This window comes from Calidris pugnax, unplaced genomic scaffold, assembly GCF_001431845.1.
Source record: "Calidris pugnax isolate Ruff unplaced genomic scaffold, ASM143184v1 scaffold275, whole genome shotgun sequence".
NCBI lineage: Eukaryota > Metazoa > Chordata > Aves > Charadriiformes > Scolopacidae > Calidris > Calidris pugnax.
Genome location: NW_015091057.1, coordinates 252,911 through 270,939, shown reverse-complemented (window position 1 = coordinate 270,939; position 18,029 = coordinate 252,911). Strand labels below are relative to the sequence as shown.

Here is an 18,029-nt window from a genome sequence, read left to right as displayed (position 1 = left end):
ACCCCCCCCTGTGCACACACACGGGGGGCGAGGACACACGCATACACCCCTGTGCACATGGGGGGACAAGGACACACACTCACACAGCCTCCTGTGCACACACATGGGGGAGGGGGACACACGCACACCCCCCTGTGCACATCGATGGGGGGCAAGGACACACGCACACACCCCTGTGCACATAGATGGGGGGTGAGGACACACGCACCCCCCCCTGTGCACATCGATGGGGGGCAAGGACACACGCACACACCCCTGTGCACATAGATGGGGGGTGAGGACACACGCACCCCCCCCTGTGCACATCGATGGGGGGCAAGGACACACGCACACACCCCTGTGCACATAGATGGGGGGCGAGGACACACGCACACCCCCCTGTGCACATCGATGGGGGGCAAGGACACACGCACACACCCCTGTGCACACACACAGGGGGACCAGGACACAAACACACCCCACTGTGGACATAGATGGGGGGTGAGGACACACGCACCCCCCCCTGTGCACACACACAGGGGGACCAGGACACAAACACACCCCACTGTGGACATAGATGGGGGGTGAGGACACACGCACCCCCCCCTGTGCACACACACAGGGGGTGAGGAGACACGCACACCCCCCTGTGCACACACACAGGGAGACCAGGACACACGCACACCCCCTGTGCACACACACGGGGGGCCAGGACACACGCACACACCCCTGTGCACACACATGGGGGGAGCCAGGACACACGCACACACCCCTGTGCACATAGATGGAGGGTGAGAACACACGCACACACCCCTGTGCACACACATGGGGGGCGAGGACACACGCACACACCCCTGTGCACACACACGGGGGGGCCAGGACACACGCACACACCCCTGTGCACGTAGATTGGGGGGTGAGGACACACGCACACACAGGGGGACCAGGACACACACACCCCCCCCCGTGCACATAGATGGGGGGTGAGGACACACGCACCCACCCCGTGCACATAGATTGGAGGGTGAGGACACACACACACACAGGGTGGCCAAGGACACACACACACCCCCCTGTGCACATAGATGGGGGGTGAGGACACAGGCACACACCCCTGTGCACATAGATTCGGGGGTGAGGACACACACACACCCCTGTGCACACACACACAGGGGAGGGGGACACACGTACACACCCCTGTGCACACACACGGGGGGACCAGGACACACGCACACCCCCCTGTGCACATAGATGAGAGTGAGGACACACACCCCTCCGTACACATAGATGCGGGGTGAGGACACACACACACACACATGGGGGGCCAGGACACACACACACACACACCCTGTGCGTGCACACACACATGCACACGGGTTGGGGGGGGACACACATGGACCCCTCTGTGCACACGCGCACACACACACACGTACACGAGTGGGGTGGCACTCGCTGCTGGGTGGGTGACACAGGTGACACTGGGTCCCCAGGCACCCAAAGCAGGGAGGGGGTGAGGACACACGCACACACAGGGGGGGGGTGTGGGGGCAGCTCGTACCCCACATCCTGCCACTAAAACTGCCCCAAAACCCCCAAACTGCCCCAAAGACGGGGTGATCGGAGCAGCGACAGGCAGCGAGCCCTTGACATGGGCTGGTGCTGGCGTGAAGGGTTCAAGCCAGGCACTCGAGGAAGCCTCTTGGGCTCCCTTTGCTCTGTGCACACACACGGGGGGACCAGGACACATGCACACACCCCTGTGCGTGCACACACACACGCACACGAGTGGGGGGACACACACACACATGGACCCCTCTGTGCACACACGCACGCGCACACGTGCACATACAGGGTGGGCAGGACACACACACCCCCCCGTGCACACACATGGTGGGGCCAGGACACACGCACCCCCTTCCGTGCACATAGATGGGAGTGAGGACACACACACACACCCCTGTGCACACACACAGGAGGACTAGGACACACGCACACACTCCTGTGCACACACATGGGGGTTGAGGACACACACTCCCCCCCACCCTGTGCACACACACAGGGGGTGAGGAGACACGCACACCCCCCTGTGCACACACACAGGGGGACCAGGACACACACACACACCCCTGTGCACACACACAGGGGGTGAGGAGACACGCACACCCCCCTGTGCACACACACAGGGGGACCAGGACACACACACACACCCCTGTGCACACACACAGGGGGTGAGGAGACACGCACACCCCCCTGTGCACACACACAGGGGGACCAGGACACACACACACACCCCTGTGCACACACACAGGGGGTGAGGAGACACGCACACCCCCCTGTGCACACACACAGGGGGACCAGGACACACACACACACCCCTGTGCACACACACAGGGGGTGAGGAGACACGCACACCCCCTGTGCACACACACAGGGGGACCAGGACACACACACACACCCCTGTGCACATAGATGGGGGGTGAGGACACACGCACACCCCCCTGTGCACATCGATGGGGGGCAAGGACACACGCACACACCCCTGTGCACATAGATGGGGGGTGAGAACACACACACACCCCCCTGTGCACACACACGGGGGAGGGGGACACACGCACACACCCCTGTGCACACACACGGGGGGGCCAGGACACATGTCTGGAGTGAAGGGGAAGATCCCTAAATATACCGAGCCCTGGAGCACGGCCACATCCCGGGGGTTTAGTGAGTTCTAAAACCCTGAGAAGTGTTTTCGACCATCCTGGCACCGAGTGGCTTTACCCCGTCTCTGCCCAGTGTGATTTTTATCTCCGTATTTATTGACATAAAGCCAAAAGCCCTGAATAGTTGGCTGGCAGCGGAGCGTGGTGCAGACCACGCCGTCGTCCCTCCTTCATAGAATGGTTTGGGTTGGAAGGGACCTCAAAGACCATCGAGTTCCAACCCCCCCATTACCCATTTAAAGCCTTAACGGGACCGGTCCATGAAGCAAAGACCCTTTCTCTCCCACGGGATGCTCCTTATGGAGGAGCAAATTCTTCCCCAACGTCCGCCCCATGTGGGTTTTTCCGGGGTTTGGTGCTGCTTTGGCTTTGGTGTAACTGTCGGTGTCGTGGTCGAGCCTGATAATTGTGTTATCCCCAGTCTCGGATGCTGGTTATCTCCCAGACGGGGAGAGGGTGTTGGGTTTTGGTGGGGGGAGGCGGGGGTTGTGGTGTTGATGAGTGACTCCCTTGGGTTGGGCAGGAGGTTGTTAGGTCTCTGGGGAAATGGCGTTTTTTTCGCACACCCCCCTGTGCACACACACGGGGGTCGAGGACACACGTACCTCCAACCCCCTGCCAGAGCAGGGCCACCCAGAGCAGGTCCCACAGGAACGTGTCCAGGCGGGTTTTGAATGTCTCCAGAGAAGGAGACTCCACCACCTCCCTGGGCAGCCTCTGCCAGGGCTCTGCCACCCTCACAATATAATAAGTTCCTCCTCATTTTTGGTGGAACTTCTTATGTTCAAGTTTGTGCCCATCATGTCTTGTCCTGTCCCTGGGCATCACTGAAAAAAGACTGGTCTCATCCTCCTGACACCCACCCTTTAAGAATTTAGAGGTGTTGATCAGATCCCCCCTCAGTCTTCTCTTCTCCAGACTAAACAGACCCAAGTCCCTCAGCCTCTCCTCAGCAGAGAGATGATCCAGGCCCCTCAGCATTTTTGTAGCCTCTGCTGTCCCCTCTCCAGCAGTTCCCTGTCCTTCTGGAACTGGGGAGCCCACAACTGGGCCCAGTGCTCCAGATGGGGCCTCCCCAGGGCAGAGCAGAGGGGCAGGATGACCTCCCTCCACCTGCTGCTCACACTCTTCCTGATGCCCCCCAGGATGCCCTTGGCCTTCTTGGCCACCAGGGCCCATTGCTGGCTCCTGGGCATCCTGTTGTCCACCAGGACTCACAGGTCTTTTCTCCTCAGAGCTGCTCTCCAGCAGGTCACCCCCAACGTGTCCTGGTCCATGGGGTTGTTCATCCCCAGGTGCAGCACCCTGCACTTGCCTTTGTTGAATTTCATTAAGTTCCTCCCTGCCCAAGTCTCCCAAATTTTCCCAAAATTTTACCCATTTTTGTAGGATAAAGCAGAGTTACCAAGAGCAAGGGACCAGCCAGAAACCAGTCCCACTATCTTCTCCCGCTCCGACCATCCGGTGAGCACCGGAAAGTCTTGGAGGCCAGAACCAAAGTCAAATTTTTGGCCTAAAAACCAGCACCGGGCTCTTATCTATACCCCAGGAGGCCTAAAGGATGCGAGAGCCCCGTTTGCCCCCTGCAATAAGTAAAAATCAGGGTTTAAAGGCTCAAATAGGATGTCATCTGCCCTCAACCCCACCAGGATGCTGCAGGGTCTCCTTGAGGGCAGGTGATGCAGGGAAAAACCACGCAGGAGGCATCACTTTTGCAGGAAGAGGAAGGGAACTGTTAGATCTGGCAATGAAGGGATTAAATATTGGCCAGGGTGATACTTGTTTCCAGCAGGATCCATCCCCGGAGACCTTCCATGCTGGGAACTCAGTCAGGTTCAGCCAAACGAAGGCGGCTTTAATTATGCACGAGCGCCGGCACCGATGGGTTTAGTGCTTTTATCTAATTCACCCCAAAACCACAGCTTTGGTTAATCCGGATTGACTTCCCGTGGGGTGGGACGAAAGCAGGAGGTTTTGGTAGCACCTGGGAAGCAAGGGCTGGAAGGGAGAGATTGATTCCGGGAGGAATTCAGGGAGTTTCTTGGGGGAAAACAGAAATTCCCAGAAAAAATCATTTGGCTCAAACCTAAACATTTTATTTGACCTACAGGCAAAGTCATAAAATTCTTTTATTTTATATTTATCTTTTTTTTATTTATCTTTTATATTTATCTTTATATTATTCTTTTATCTTTATATTTCATTTCATTTGACCTACAGCCAAAGTCATAAAGGTCATTGTATCTTTTGTCCAAACTCGTGCTCCCCTTTTTAGCTTGGGTCAAGGGGCTGCAAAACCCTCCAGGAAACCGAAACTCCCCCCAAAAAATACTTTTTGTGGAGAAAACAGATTTAACTCTGCTGCTTCTCAAGCTGGGGGGACGAGGGGAAACTGAGGCACGGGGATGCTTTGGTGGAGCAGCTCCATTTCTGTCAGCCAGAGCGGAGGCCCCAATGCCCCCTAAGGTGCATTTTGGGAGGAAAAAAGTAGAAACACAGATTTTTTGCAAGCTCATTTGGGGAGGAATGAGGGTTTCTGGCTATTTTGGGGATGGGGAAAGGGGTAGATCAGACACGTGGGGGATAAAAGAGGGGCCATTGCCTGGAACTTCGGGCAGGGAGATGGGTAAAGCACCTTAAGTTGGTATAAATCTTGCTTTTGAGTATTTTGGACGTATATATTTGGAGATATTTTGCCTTGGGATTGCTGGGGAGAAGCGCTGGGGAGCGATGAGGATGGTGGGAGAGGGACAGGGGAGGAGATGTCCTCAGCCCACGCCGGTGGCCGGAGCCAACCCGGAGGAGAAAGGCACTGAAGGTCAGGGTGGCAAGAAAGGAGCCAAATGGAAAGGGCAGAGGAAAACCAGGCAGTTTGGCCAGGCTCAGATTTCAGCCTGGTCCCCATCTCACGTCTCCAGACCGGACAGGCTCGGGAGCATCCGAACACGCCGTCTGTTTGCTTTTGGTTTCAAACCACCATCCCCAAAGGAGAGAAAAATGATGCCAGGTCGTTGGCTTCCCAGCGTCTCGAGCAGTTCCTGATCCAGAGTGAGGATTTTGATGAGTCAGCTAAAAAATGTCTATAAAGGAGGGCAGGGAAAACAGCCACGATCTCCTCGTGTCCGTGGGCAAAGGGGTCGGTGGGGGGAAGATGCAGAAAATGGAGGGGGGTTTTGACCTCTGGTGCCCCCCACACCCACGGGGTTTTGATTCACACCAGCTGAAGGAAGGGCTGTAGCTGTGAGATCCTGCCGGTAAATTAATCCACGTTAATTATTCGGGAAGGTCAATTAAACCTCATCAGCCTCCCCCCTGCCACCCCGTGAAAACACGTTCCTCGCGGCCGTCCTTTGGTTGCTCTTTGGTTGCTTCCATGACTTCGCTTTCTGCTGGCAGGGTTCCCAAGGACAAAAGGCAACGGGATGGATGGGATCTGCTGGGATGGCCACCGGGAATGCTGAAAAATGGGGCAGAAAACAGGCTTAAAGCCCTTTTCCTTAGTGATTCAGCGCCCAACCCGCCGGTCCCCCCCTACGCCGGCCCTGGGTGCTACATGTTCCTCAGCTGCCTGTGACCTTCTCCGATGACAGCCCCCTCCTTCCCCCTGTTGACTCATCTCAATATCCCCGGCCTGGCCGTGGTAGATACTGTTACGGGAGCGTTTTGGGATGCTGACATCACATCCACATGCCTGTGGGTATATATATTTGAGGGCACGTGGCTGCTGGGATTACACCACCCATCTGCCTGGGCTCCTCTCATCACAGGGCTCCTTTCCCATGCTTTCTTCATCCTCTAGAGCTGATGGTACCCATTTTCTGGGGAAAAAAAAACCCCATGTTCCATGGGATAAACAGGTCCAAGGCCACGCTGCAAAGAAGGTGATGGTCCAGCCGTTGCAACCAGGTTCATGCAGCCCCGACACGTGGTCTAGCATGGAGGAGGCTGGTCGGAGCGATGACCTTGCTGTGCACAGGTGGCTGAAGGGCACCTAAAAAGTTGTTCCGTGGCCACCTTCATTCAACGCCGGAGAAAAAACAACCTGCTGTGACCCCGGGAAGGGCCGGGAGAGCCCGTGGAGGAGGCGCAGGTGGTCCTCACCAAAGCATCCTGGTGGGTTTGCTTTGGGGAGTCGTAGAAGTAGTCGTCCTGCTCGTCATCCTCAGGGATTGCTGTTGCTTTTCTCCTTGCCCTCGTCCCCGTTGGGGGCTCTCCATGCGTCACCCTGGGAGCTGGCGTTCGTGCCATCCGGCCCGTAGGCAGCGGAAAGGGCAACCGCCGGCTTTTGTGCCTTCACACACAGATGTCCTCTCCATCTGGGCTCCCTGCGGATGCAACGGGGCCGGGGGCGAGGGGGTGGACCGTGGCCATGGCCCTGACAGACACAGCAGGTTTTGTCCTAGAGATTCTGGGCAAAAGTAGGCAAAAAAAAAAAAAGAAAAAAGAAAGGCTTTTGCATTTCCAGAAGGAAAAAAAGGAGGGAGAGCACGATGACAGGGACAAGACTGCCTTGTGAGCGGGGTTTTGTCTCCTTGATTACCCTGTTTGAGCCAACCAGAGAGAGCCCTGTGTGCTCCTTGTCCTGAAGATGCCTCTGTACTCGGCACTGGTGAGGCCTCACCTTGAGTACTGTGTCCAGTTTTGGGCCCCCTACCATAAAAAAGACATTGAGGTGCTGGAGCGGGTCCAGAGAAGGGCGACAAAGATGGTGAGGGGTCTGGAGAATAAGTCTTATGAGGAGAGGCTGAGGGAATTGGGGTTATTCAGCCTGGAGAAGAGGAGGCTGAGGGGAGACCTTATTGCTCTCTCCAACTACCTGCAAGGAGGGTGTAGAGAGGTGGGGGTCGGTCTCTTTTCTCAAGTCACAGGCGACAGGACGAGAGGAAATGGCCTCAAGTTGCGCCAGGGTAGGTTCAGGCTGGATATTAGGAAAAATTTTTTCCCTGAAAGGGTTCTCAGCCATTGGAATGGGCTGCCCAGGGAGGTGGTGGAGGCCCCATCCCGGGAGGTGTTCAAAAGACGGGTTGATGTAGTGCTGGGAGGTATGGTTTAGTGATGGTGATGCTTCTTGTTTGTTGTGTGGGTGTCTGTTTTTGTCAGTTAGGTTGACGGTTGGACAAGATGATCTTGAAGGTCCCTTCCAACCTAGAAGATTCTGTGATTCTGTGATTCTGTGATGTGCATCTTGGCACATCCGTGGCCGCGGGATGGCCTGGGGCAGCCCGTGCTGCCCCACACGCTGGAGGAGATTCCCCACCTTGCCTTACAGAAGGGTTTCAAATGCCTCGTTAGGTTTTCTATCTGGGCTCACGGGAGCCTGCAAGGAGGTGGGCTGGAAGATGGGGTGATCTTGCCCCCATCGGTGCTTCAGAGCTGGGTGACCGGTTGTCCACAGGGGACAGACTGGATGCAGGGAGAAGCCACGTGCAAAGCCAAAGTCTCTGGAGCTCTGTAACCCTTCCACATGCCTTTTAGGGCACCTTGTGTGGCTCCTCTTGGTTGTGGTGGCTTGTCCGACCCATTTAATCAGCTGCCAGGTCTGCCGGCATCCTCTTGCCTCGTTGACCACAGATCTGCAAAGCTCAGAGGGGAGGAAGAAGTTGGGGAGAAGAGCAGCTGGAAAGTGTTTTACCATCTGCTCAAGCACTGTCAACCCTCTCTTTCTGCAGGGACCAACCCTGATACCAAGGTCTTAAGGGAAGCAGGATGAAGGGTCGTGGGACCAAAGCTAAACTGGGCACAGGAAAAGGAAAACCCTGGGGTGAGGACAGAGCAAGATGTTCCTGGCTCCTCGTGTTCATCACAGAGCGGTTCCCAAAATTATATTTGGGTTTTTTGCAGATGTTGCAGATTAGGCAGGGTGTGAGTGTGTGTGTGGTTTCTGCCCACGTCCTTGGGAAGTGTGAGCCTCAGCCAGCGCTGCTTGTGGTCTGCTCCGAGGAGAAAGGCAGTGAAATTGGGGGAACATCAGGGAGGATCATGTCCATGACACATCTGGGTAGGCTATTTGATCCAGTCCCCGGAGCAAGGGCTGGAGTTACCCCTGTGTGATGGGCTGGAGGCATCACTTCACCCCTTCTCCGTTGACTGTGAGTTGTCAACGTGCCTTTTCATGCTGTGGAGCTTCACTTTGGTGAGAGACCATCCAGGCTGACAGCTTTTAGGAGACCCTCATTGCCTCCTTCCCTACAGAATCTGAACTGGAGGTAGGTGCAGGATAGCTCTGGGTCAAAACGGTGCTTGTTTGCAAGAAAGGGCATGCCCACAGCGTCCCGCAGCACGGTGGCACCGGGTTAGCACTGAACCATTTAGCTGAGAAGGCTGGTATCGTTCTTTTCCACCCAAAATTATGGTGAGATTTGGGTCAGGGCACATCCCACGTGTTCATTCAAAGGGTGCCTTTACCCAAACCCTTTCTCCTGTAGTAGCTCCCGGTCTCCAAGCTCCTGCAGTGGATTTATCTCCCCATAACCCCATTTCCTCAGGCTCCCCGTGACAGGGAGGAGCAGCCCAGGGCTCAGCACGTCGTGTCCCCTGAGATCAAACCAGCTGGTTTTACGGGAAGGGAGGCAAATGCATCTTTATTTGATTCCTGGCTGATGGGCTCGCTGGGCGATCGTGTGTCGGCTGGGTCGTGGGCCGTCCCCGACGCACAAAAGGGCCCTTGTCTCTCCTGATACAGACAGTGCCAGACTCTCTGTGTCTGCAGAGACTCTTTCGAGTCCATTTTTCTCATCTCAGCTGGTCATTCCCGTGCATAAACCATCCTTGCACAAGCATGGGCCAGATTTCCTGGTGGTGGTGATGCTGGAGGAGCGGGTCTCAAGGCCAGGAATGAGGATCAGCGAGATGGCCACCATCAGCCCAACCAAGCAAAAGCCTTGGTATTAAAAACCCACAAGCAGCAGCAGCAAGAAAGCCAGGCAGAGCCCCTCTGGTGGAGAACACGGTCTCTTTGGCAAGGTTTGGTTACCTTGGGGTAATCAAAGGGGCTTCTTGATGTTGTGGTGATGTTTGCTCTACCAGAAGGAGATGGGGAGCTCTGAAATCAGAGTCCTGCCAATGGCAGGGATTGCTCATTCCCTTTTCTTGCCCTTTCTGCCTGGGTTTAGTAGGACCCACCTTTCACAGCACTCAGCTGAGTCACTTCTAGCAGATGGTTAAGCACGGAATGGAGTATCTTTGCTGTCCTGTAGCACAGGAGACCAAATTGCTGGGTGAACCTGGTGGGAAGGGTAGATTGGGGCATTGGACTAGGCTGCAGGAAGTCTGAGCTGACTTCCCAGAGTTGGGACCTGGGATTTGTTGGTGACTCTAGACCAGCCTGGTTCCTCCCGTGTGCTCCAGATGCAAAATGAGGATAAATAAAACTCCCTTTATCTTCTTGACCATAAGCCCTCCATGCTAGGAACTACCTCGCTTGTGTTAACACCCAACACAATGAGACCGTGGTCTTCAGGGGGATGCCATGTGCTAGCAGGAGGCATCCACTGCTGTCTCTCAAGTCATTGTCACCTGCACTGAGAAGGCACTACCAAACAGTGAGCCATGCTTGCAGGTGGCTTTTGGATAAAGCGTTGTGGCAACTTTGATGGTAGGAGCAGGAACGGTTCAAATATTGTCATGATGACAGCACGGACCACAAAACGTGTTGCAGCACTGTGGCACTGGGGTTTTCTCATCTAACCCACCTCTTCCAGGGACTCCTCATCTCCATGTCCTTACATCCTCTTTGCTTTCCCCCCAGGGTGATGGCAAACCTAACAACTCCTCCAGCCTGGACCGGAGTCATCAACAGCTCCTTGGACCCAGACAGCACAGGAGACAATGCCTACAAGTGCATATTTGATGAGGACTTCAAGTATGTTTTGCTGCCCGTCTCATACGGCATCGTGTGTGTGGTGGGACTGTTTCTCAACCTCTTGGCCCTCTACGCCTTCATCTTCAGGATCAAGACCTGGAATGCCTCCACCACCTACATGTTCAACCTGGCCGTGTCCGACACGCTCTACGTGGTCTCCCTGCCCCTCCTGGTGTATTATTACGCCATGGGGGACAACTGGCCCTTCAGCGTGGGCTTGTGTAAGATAGTCCGCTTCCTGTTTTACACCAACCTCTACTGCAGCATCCTGTTCCTCCTCTGCATCAGCATCCATCGATTCCTGGGCATCTGCTTCCCGCTGAAGTCGCTGCAGTGGGGACACGTTCGTTACGCCCGGAGAGTGTCGGTCATCGTGTGGGTGGTGACCGTCGTCTGCCAGTCGCCCGTCCTCTTCTTCGTCACCACCAGCGTGAAGCGCGACACCATCACCTGCCACGACACCTCCAGCAAGGAGCTCTTTGGCGAGTTTGTCATTTACAGTTCAGTGATGCTGGTGCTGCTCTTCTGCATCCCTTTCCTCATCATCATCGTCTGCTACTGCCTAATGGCCCGCAGGTTGCTGCAGCCCACACGGGGGATGTCCCGGCTCTCCCGATCCAAAAAGAAGTCGGTCAAGATGATAATCATCGTCTTGGTGGTCTTCATCGTTTGTTTCCTTCCTTTCCATGTCACTCGTACCTTGTACTACTCCTTCCGGAGCTGGGACTTGAGCTGTCAGACCCTTAATGCCATCAATTTAGCCTATAAGGTGACCCGTCCCCTGGCTAGCACCAACAGCTGCTTGGATCCCATTTTGTATTTCTTAGCAGGACAACGATTTATGAAGTTTGCAGGCAGCAAGATACCCTGGAAGCCTCAAAATGAGATGGCTCTGGGGACTGTGCCCAACAATCACCTGGGAACCACTGATGACACAAGCTCGTTATCCAAGGAAGTGAAATCCTAGCTCTGCTCCAGCATGGCCAGCGCCATCTCCATGATGGAAGGGTTTATTCCCAGGTGTGAAGGGAGGTCAGGATGCCTCAGGGTCTGAGGATTTTGGTGTTTGCGGTGCCTTGTCTTGCACCCACTTCAGCACGGTCCGTGTTAAACACGCTCCTCTGCTCGTTGCTTTCAAAACGTACTTTTTCAGGAAGAAGCTGCTGTGGTTGTACACACAAACTCCATATCTCTGCCTCTTCATCCAAGCCTGCCTCTCTGTTCGACCCTGAATGTCATTTCTCCACCAGTGAGGCTGGGTGACCTCTCTCATGGTGGCCACATCTGCTAAGAAAAAAAAAAAATAATAACAGGCCTCGAATGTCTTTCATCATTTTCTAAGGCAGGAACGTTGTGGGCAAAAGGTCCTCCTGAAGAAATCCATCTGCCTTTCTCCAGATTCCCTGGCACGGAGGTAGCGAGGGTTTCTCTGTGTCTTGGCAAGGGAGGGAAGGCTTTTGGTCGATGAGGAGTGTCAGCTGCGGTTCTGATAAACAAGTCAATGAAAATGTCAAGCGCAAAATACCACCCGCAGCAGAAAAGAGTCTCCCACAGCTTTGCATCCCTGAAGGAAGGCTCTCCCAGCTTCAAGCCCCGGCCTCTGCTGGCAGAGCCGGGAGGGGACTCCCAGCTCCTGTCCAAGGGGTGGCTTCCCACTCAAAAGGGTGCTGGTGGACCTCCCACCCCACTGGAGTATGCTGGTACCATCCCACTTGAGTTTAGTGGTCCCATCAAGGAGGTCCCCTGTAGATTTCTCCAGTGAGGTCAACATCTTCCCAAAGACCCGTTAGTGCTTCCCAACCGCAACATTCACCCTTGGAGAGCTTTTAGGCACCCATAGCTTTCCCTCAGCTGTTGACTTTAATAATGATCTCCAGCTTTTTAAAATTCAGGGTGAGCTCTTCATGCCTTGTTTTTAACCCCCTTACTAGTGGCTCGTGTCTCCAGGAAAGAAGCAAAGACTGTTACTCATCCCTTTGGCTTAGTGCTGCCACATCCTCACTGCTGCTCAGAGGTGACAGCCCTCTGTGACCTTTCGCAGCTTGCTGTGACCCAAAATGCTTCCCAGATGCCATTGACTGGTCTCCTCGTAATCCCAGTGCTCCACTGGAGCCAGTCAGCAGAACCCTTACTGACAGTGCGACCTCCCCTGGGTTTAGGAGCCGTACCAGTAAACATGGTGCTAAGCTTAGCCCTGGTCCCGTCTGGTTTTGGCCTTGCATCCCACATCAACCAGGACAGTTCAAAGTAAACTGGAGAAAATGCCCACAAAACACTTCACCAGGAGGCCCACTTGGTCGTTCTCTCTGTAATTGCTGGGTTAGAGAGCCGAGAGCCCAGGCCCATCGTTTCCTTGCCCAGTCTTGCCACGAGGATGCTGATTCCTCGCCCCAAAAATGAAAATTGCTTGTGATGCAGCACTGGACGAGTCATATTTTGTAAAAGCAGCCCTAGCTCTATTTTAGGGTTAGATAAACACTTTTGATCCTGGTCTAGACCGACTCCTCAGACCTCTTCTTAGTTTCTCCCATCCCTCCTTCCTATGAAGTGGCTTGGTGGAGATAAAGACACACCACGATGTGACCAGATGAGTTCAGCCAAGGACAACTGGGACCGTTCATGGTCAACTGGGAGGTTCTTGTGGTCCCGGCTCAGTGGAGCCATGGTCCCATGGAGGGCTCTCGTACCAGCCAACAATGTCACAGCCACAGGAGGCAGAGGAGGGGACTGTCTCAGCTCTGAGCACCGTCGGCAAAGAAAAAATGGGCTGAAGGGTGGTTCATCTCATCCTTGAGTGAACTTTAAGGATAGGGTTGGGTTAAGATAGGGGTTGCACCATGGCAGCACCTTTTTCTCCTTGTGCCTCTGAAGGAAACTTGGCTTTGTGTGGAGGGTCATGGCATGATCACCGGGGTGAGACAAATAATCGGGAGAAATTAATTCAACCGAAGCGCTGAACTGGTACAAACGTTACTTCAGGCCAGGTCTTGCCTGGTCTTCAAGACTTGCCAAAAAAGCAGCGTGAACACCAAGTTACGTGCTCTGAATAATTCAACAAAAATGTGCTCAGAGTCCACTCCTATGGCCCTGCTGGGTGATCCCAATGGTCACTTCCAACTCTAAAAATTCAGTGAAATTCAGTGAAATTCAAACCACCATCTTGGGCAACACTGCCAGCCCCATCGAGGGGCTCCCTCTGTGATCCTGGTCCTGCACAAGATAGTGACACTGTTCACATTGAGAGCGGTTGGAGAGGTACCAACTGGAAATTTATATATATTTTTTGTTTGTTTGTAAAAGCACTAACTTATACTAAAAAAAAAATGTGGGTTTTGTGACAATGACTGTACATTTTTATTTTTGTAACATGCAGACACCTCAGATTTCTTATAGTAAATAAATTTATTTCTACTATGAGCACTCTTCTGCCTTTTCCTTCGATATATTCAAAGAAGAGGGGATACTGAGGATAGAAACTGGGTTGTTGGATGTCTTAGATGTGTTTCGAGCTCCCAATACAGCTGTCCACACATGAGCTCCACAGTAGATACCTCCAGCATCTAAACTGCTGTAGGAGCCCATGGAAGAGGTGGTCACCACAAAAGAGAGGTCTTCTCATCCTTGGGCAAGGTGAGATGCAGCTGAGGTGGAAAGGGCTGCTGGAGCATCCCAAACCCAGAAGCTCACTGGGGAGGGTTTCACTTCATCTTGCTGCCATCTCCCCTTTTCCAGAAATCCCAGTAACCTCTTGAATTCAGTGCTTGCAGGGGTTTGGTTCCATGCATTCTGGCAAGAGTCAGGTGTGGAGACACCTGTGTGGTCACAGCAGGGCTTTACAGGGGCCAAAAACTCTCATAGCATGAAGAAATCAATATCTAAGTCTTTTTGGTTCTATCTCTATTGACGTGGTGGTTGGCTTCTCCTGAGGCCATTCCTGTTGAAGACCAGAAGGTGCTAGATCAGGTAATTAATTAATGAATCTCTGATTTATCTCCCGTCCCATAGAGCGTGGTTTTTCTGCTTCACCCAGCAATTCCTGGAGCCACCAAACCAAGGAGGTTTCACTCCACGTGTTGGAGTGAAGCCTCTTGTCCTCAAAGGTTTCTCCACGGACACCAGGAGAAGAAGGTTTCCGGAATGTAACCATAGTCCTCGTGAAAAAGTACAGATTTTGTTTTCCATCGCAAAAAGTACATATTTTGTTTTCCATTGCAATTTATCTGCCGCTTGCTCCCCCATCTGGCTTTTGCTGCGCCTTTCTCTGCCAATATAAGGAGTCTTTTAGGACACACTCATCTCAGTTGATGAATTGATTACAAACTGTGATCAAGTTGCTTTGAAATCTGCCTGGCAATCATCTGAGCAGCTCCAATTCCTTCTCTCTCATCCCGAGGCTGATTTCTCCAGCCTTCAAATTAATTTCGTGCTTTTTTGCCGCATCTGATCTCCCAGCAATGTCTTTAAGATGCAGACACGGGAAGTGCCCACTGCTCTGCGGTGTGGGATGGAGAAGCACTTCAAGGTCCCCTGCATCGTGGGGGAAAACTCCACTATTGCTTTCTCTTTTTACAAAAACTTTCTAGCCCTTGTAGTTGCCAAAACATGAAGCCTCAAAAGCAAAAAGGCAAAGAAATAGCTGCAAGCCCCCAAAATTGCTGAATTATAATCCCAAAATACACTCTTTGAAACTCCCCTTTTGATTTTCAGCCCAGGTTTTTGGAGTCCCACCCTGGGGGTGAATGCCATGTGGATGAAGGAGCTGGGACTGTTGAGTTGGAGGAAGAGGAGGCTGAGGGGAGACCTCATCACTCTCTACAACTACTTGAAAGGACACTGTAGAGAGGTTGGTGCTGGTCTCTTCTCGCAGGTAGTGACCGAACGAGAGGGAATGCCTTCAAGCTCCAACAGGGTAGGTTTAGACTGAACATTAGGAAAGAATTTTTCACAGAAAGAGTGGTCGGGCATTGGAATAGGCTGCCCAGGGAGGTCATTGAGTCTCCATCCCTGGACGTGTTTTAGAGTCTTTTAGAAGTGGTGTTGGGGGATATGGTGTAGGGGAGGACTTTGTGGAGTAGGGTTGATGGTTGAACTCGATGATCCCAAGGGTCTTTTCCAACCTGAACGATTCTATGATTCTGTGATGAAGGGCTCGCACGTGAACAGCTTTAGCTCCTGGGTTTTACAGCATCTCACTCGAGCATTTCCTGCAGTGACTTCTCCGTAGCTCATGTGAGTCACTCAAACCCAAGAATGAGAATTAAGCAAGAGTAACACCCATTGACGGGGAACACAGCCATCCATCATGTACTTACTTCAGAGAAAAAAGAAAACAAACCCCTCAAACCACTTTTTCTAAATACTTCTTGCCACTGGGAGCAGGAAGAGAAAGTTAAGAGCATGGAGGGTTTCCTGCCAAGCAAACAAATCTCCCACGTGGGAGGGAGGGATGCGGATTTCTGCTAGACCTTCCCAGCATCCATGTGCAGGGCTTCTCCTTCCCAGTCGTGCCTTTCTAGGAAACAGACCCTTCATCTGGCAGAGTCAGGCAGTGGCTCATGTTGTTGCTGTAAAACGCTTGGTACTTCTTTTTTGAGTAGTTTCATTTTTCTTCTAGTTTTCCTCCTTGGGGCTTGATTTTCCAAGGAACAAGCCTGTCTGCCCCTCCAAGTCATTTCTGATCACAAAATCACAGAATGATCTGGGGGTGAAAGGGACCTCTGGAGACATGATCTGGGGTTGAAAGGGACCTCTGGAGACCACTCAGTCCAACCCCCTGCTAGGGCAGGTCCACCCAGAGCAGGTCCCACAGGAACATGTCCAGGTGGGGTTTGAATGTCTCCAGAGAAGGAGACTCCACCACCTCTCTGGGCAGCCTCTTCCAGGGCTCTGCCACCCTCAAAGTGAAGAAGTTCCTCCTCATGTTGAGATGGAACTTCTTATGTTCAAGTTTGTGCTCATTTCCTCTTGTCCTGTCCCTGGGCACCACTGAAAAAAAACCAACCCCGTCCTCCTGACACCCACCTTGCACCACTGAAAAAAAAACAGCCCCATCCTCCTGACACCCACCCTTTAAGGATTTATAAAAATTGATCAGATCCTCCCTCAGCCTTCTCTTCTCCAGACTAAAAAGCCCCAAGTCCCTCAGCCTTTCCTCATCAAAGAGATGCTCCAGGCCCCTGATCTAGTTGGCCAACTCTATAGAGGGACAAAACCTCTGCCCTGTTGAGCTCCTATGGGTTTCATAGAAAACAGCTTGTCACGCAAAGGAGAAAGAGCCAAAGGAGCACTCATCCAACAGCTCAACCTTTATATTAGACATCAGAGAACCCACACCCACTTCTCTCACACTAGGGACTGCGGTGGCTTAGGGAAGTGGTCATCCCACCATCAATGATGAGCGAGAAAAGGTGACAGATGGTGCCCCAAAGCCATCCAGGAGAGTGGCGCTGGGTTCAAACAAAGGGAGGAGATTTCCCAGACCCCTCAAACTAATCACGTTTTTGCAGAAATTCCCCGAAATGGAAGGGCTAAGGCAGCATTTTCTTTGGAAGAAACCGAACCAGTGGGTGTCTGAAATAACACGCCAATCACCCAACTTTGTGAGGAGTTTATTTTAAGGCTTTCATGGGTTTAATACCAATATTTGCAGACTCCTTGGCAAATAGATGCTCAGGAAAGCCTGAAAGTTTAAAATATCCTTTTCTTTTTTTTTTTTTTTTCCCTTTCTCCCCAAATACCTACAATTTTAAGCACTGGCTAAACACCAACGTCTTGGTACGTGCTTTGGGGAGCAGCTGGACTGTCACACTGCCAGTGCACACGTGTACACACGTGTATGCACACATGCATGTGTATATAAGCACATATATGCTCACAAAGCATCTTTCCCACACTCCAGGAGGGGAGAAGGGTTTGAGCCCTTGGGCTTGCCCTCCCAAGGGCACAGGAAAGTGTGCAAAACAGCCCTCTGTACCTCAAAAAACTCCTAATTTATTCAAAAATGGTGACTCTTCAAATTCTCCCAGCGAGCTGAAAGCTGCCTGGCTGTGGCTCATCACCCATGAGATGAGCTGCAAGGACTCAGCTTGGCACTGGAGGCTACTGCCACAAACGATGTGCCAAAGCAACCCTCTTCACCCCCAGTAAAACCCATCTTGACTGGCTGGGTTTTGCAGCCACATTTGATGCTGCTGGTGGTAGATGATCCTCCAGATCCTGCTCCTCTGTTTACACCACCCGCCATGAAAAGGCATCAAGTCACACCCCCATTTCCAGCCCCTACCTCCAAATCCTTGAGGGACCCCTCAAACCACCGTGCTCCCAACCTTGACCTTGGAAAGAAAGGGATGGGGGGGGTTCCAGGTGACATCCCAGCTGGTGGGATGACCAGTGGGAGACCTTGGAAGATGCACAGAAGACTGCAGTCCCTGTGGTGTTTAATAAACTGAATAAGCTGAACCCTGCTGCAG

At 53.0% G+C, this 18,029-nt stretch overlaps 1 protein-coding gene across 1 annotated transcript in view; it reads left to right on the top strand.

The window, feature by feature from the left end:
- Positions 1-13,938, top strand: part of P2RY2 (purinergic receptor P2Y, G-protein coupled, 2) — a 14,953-nt gene extending 1,015 nt beyond the window's left edge. Inside the window, exon 2 of the mRNA XM_014956652.1 lies at positions 10,447-13,938. Within this exon, the coding sequence (XP_014812138.1) occupies positions 10,451-11,527 (1,077 nt within the window). The 5' untranslated portion in view covers positions 10,447-10,450 and the 3' untranslated portion in view covers positions 11,528-13,938. The remainder of the gene's footprint in view (positions 1-10,446) is intronic.
- Positions 13,939-18,029: the final 4,091 nt, after the last annotated feature.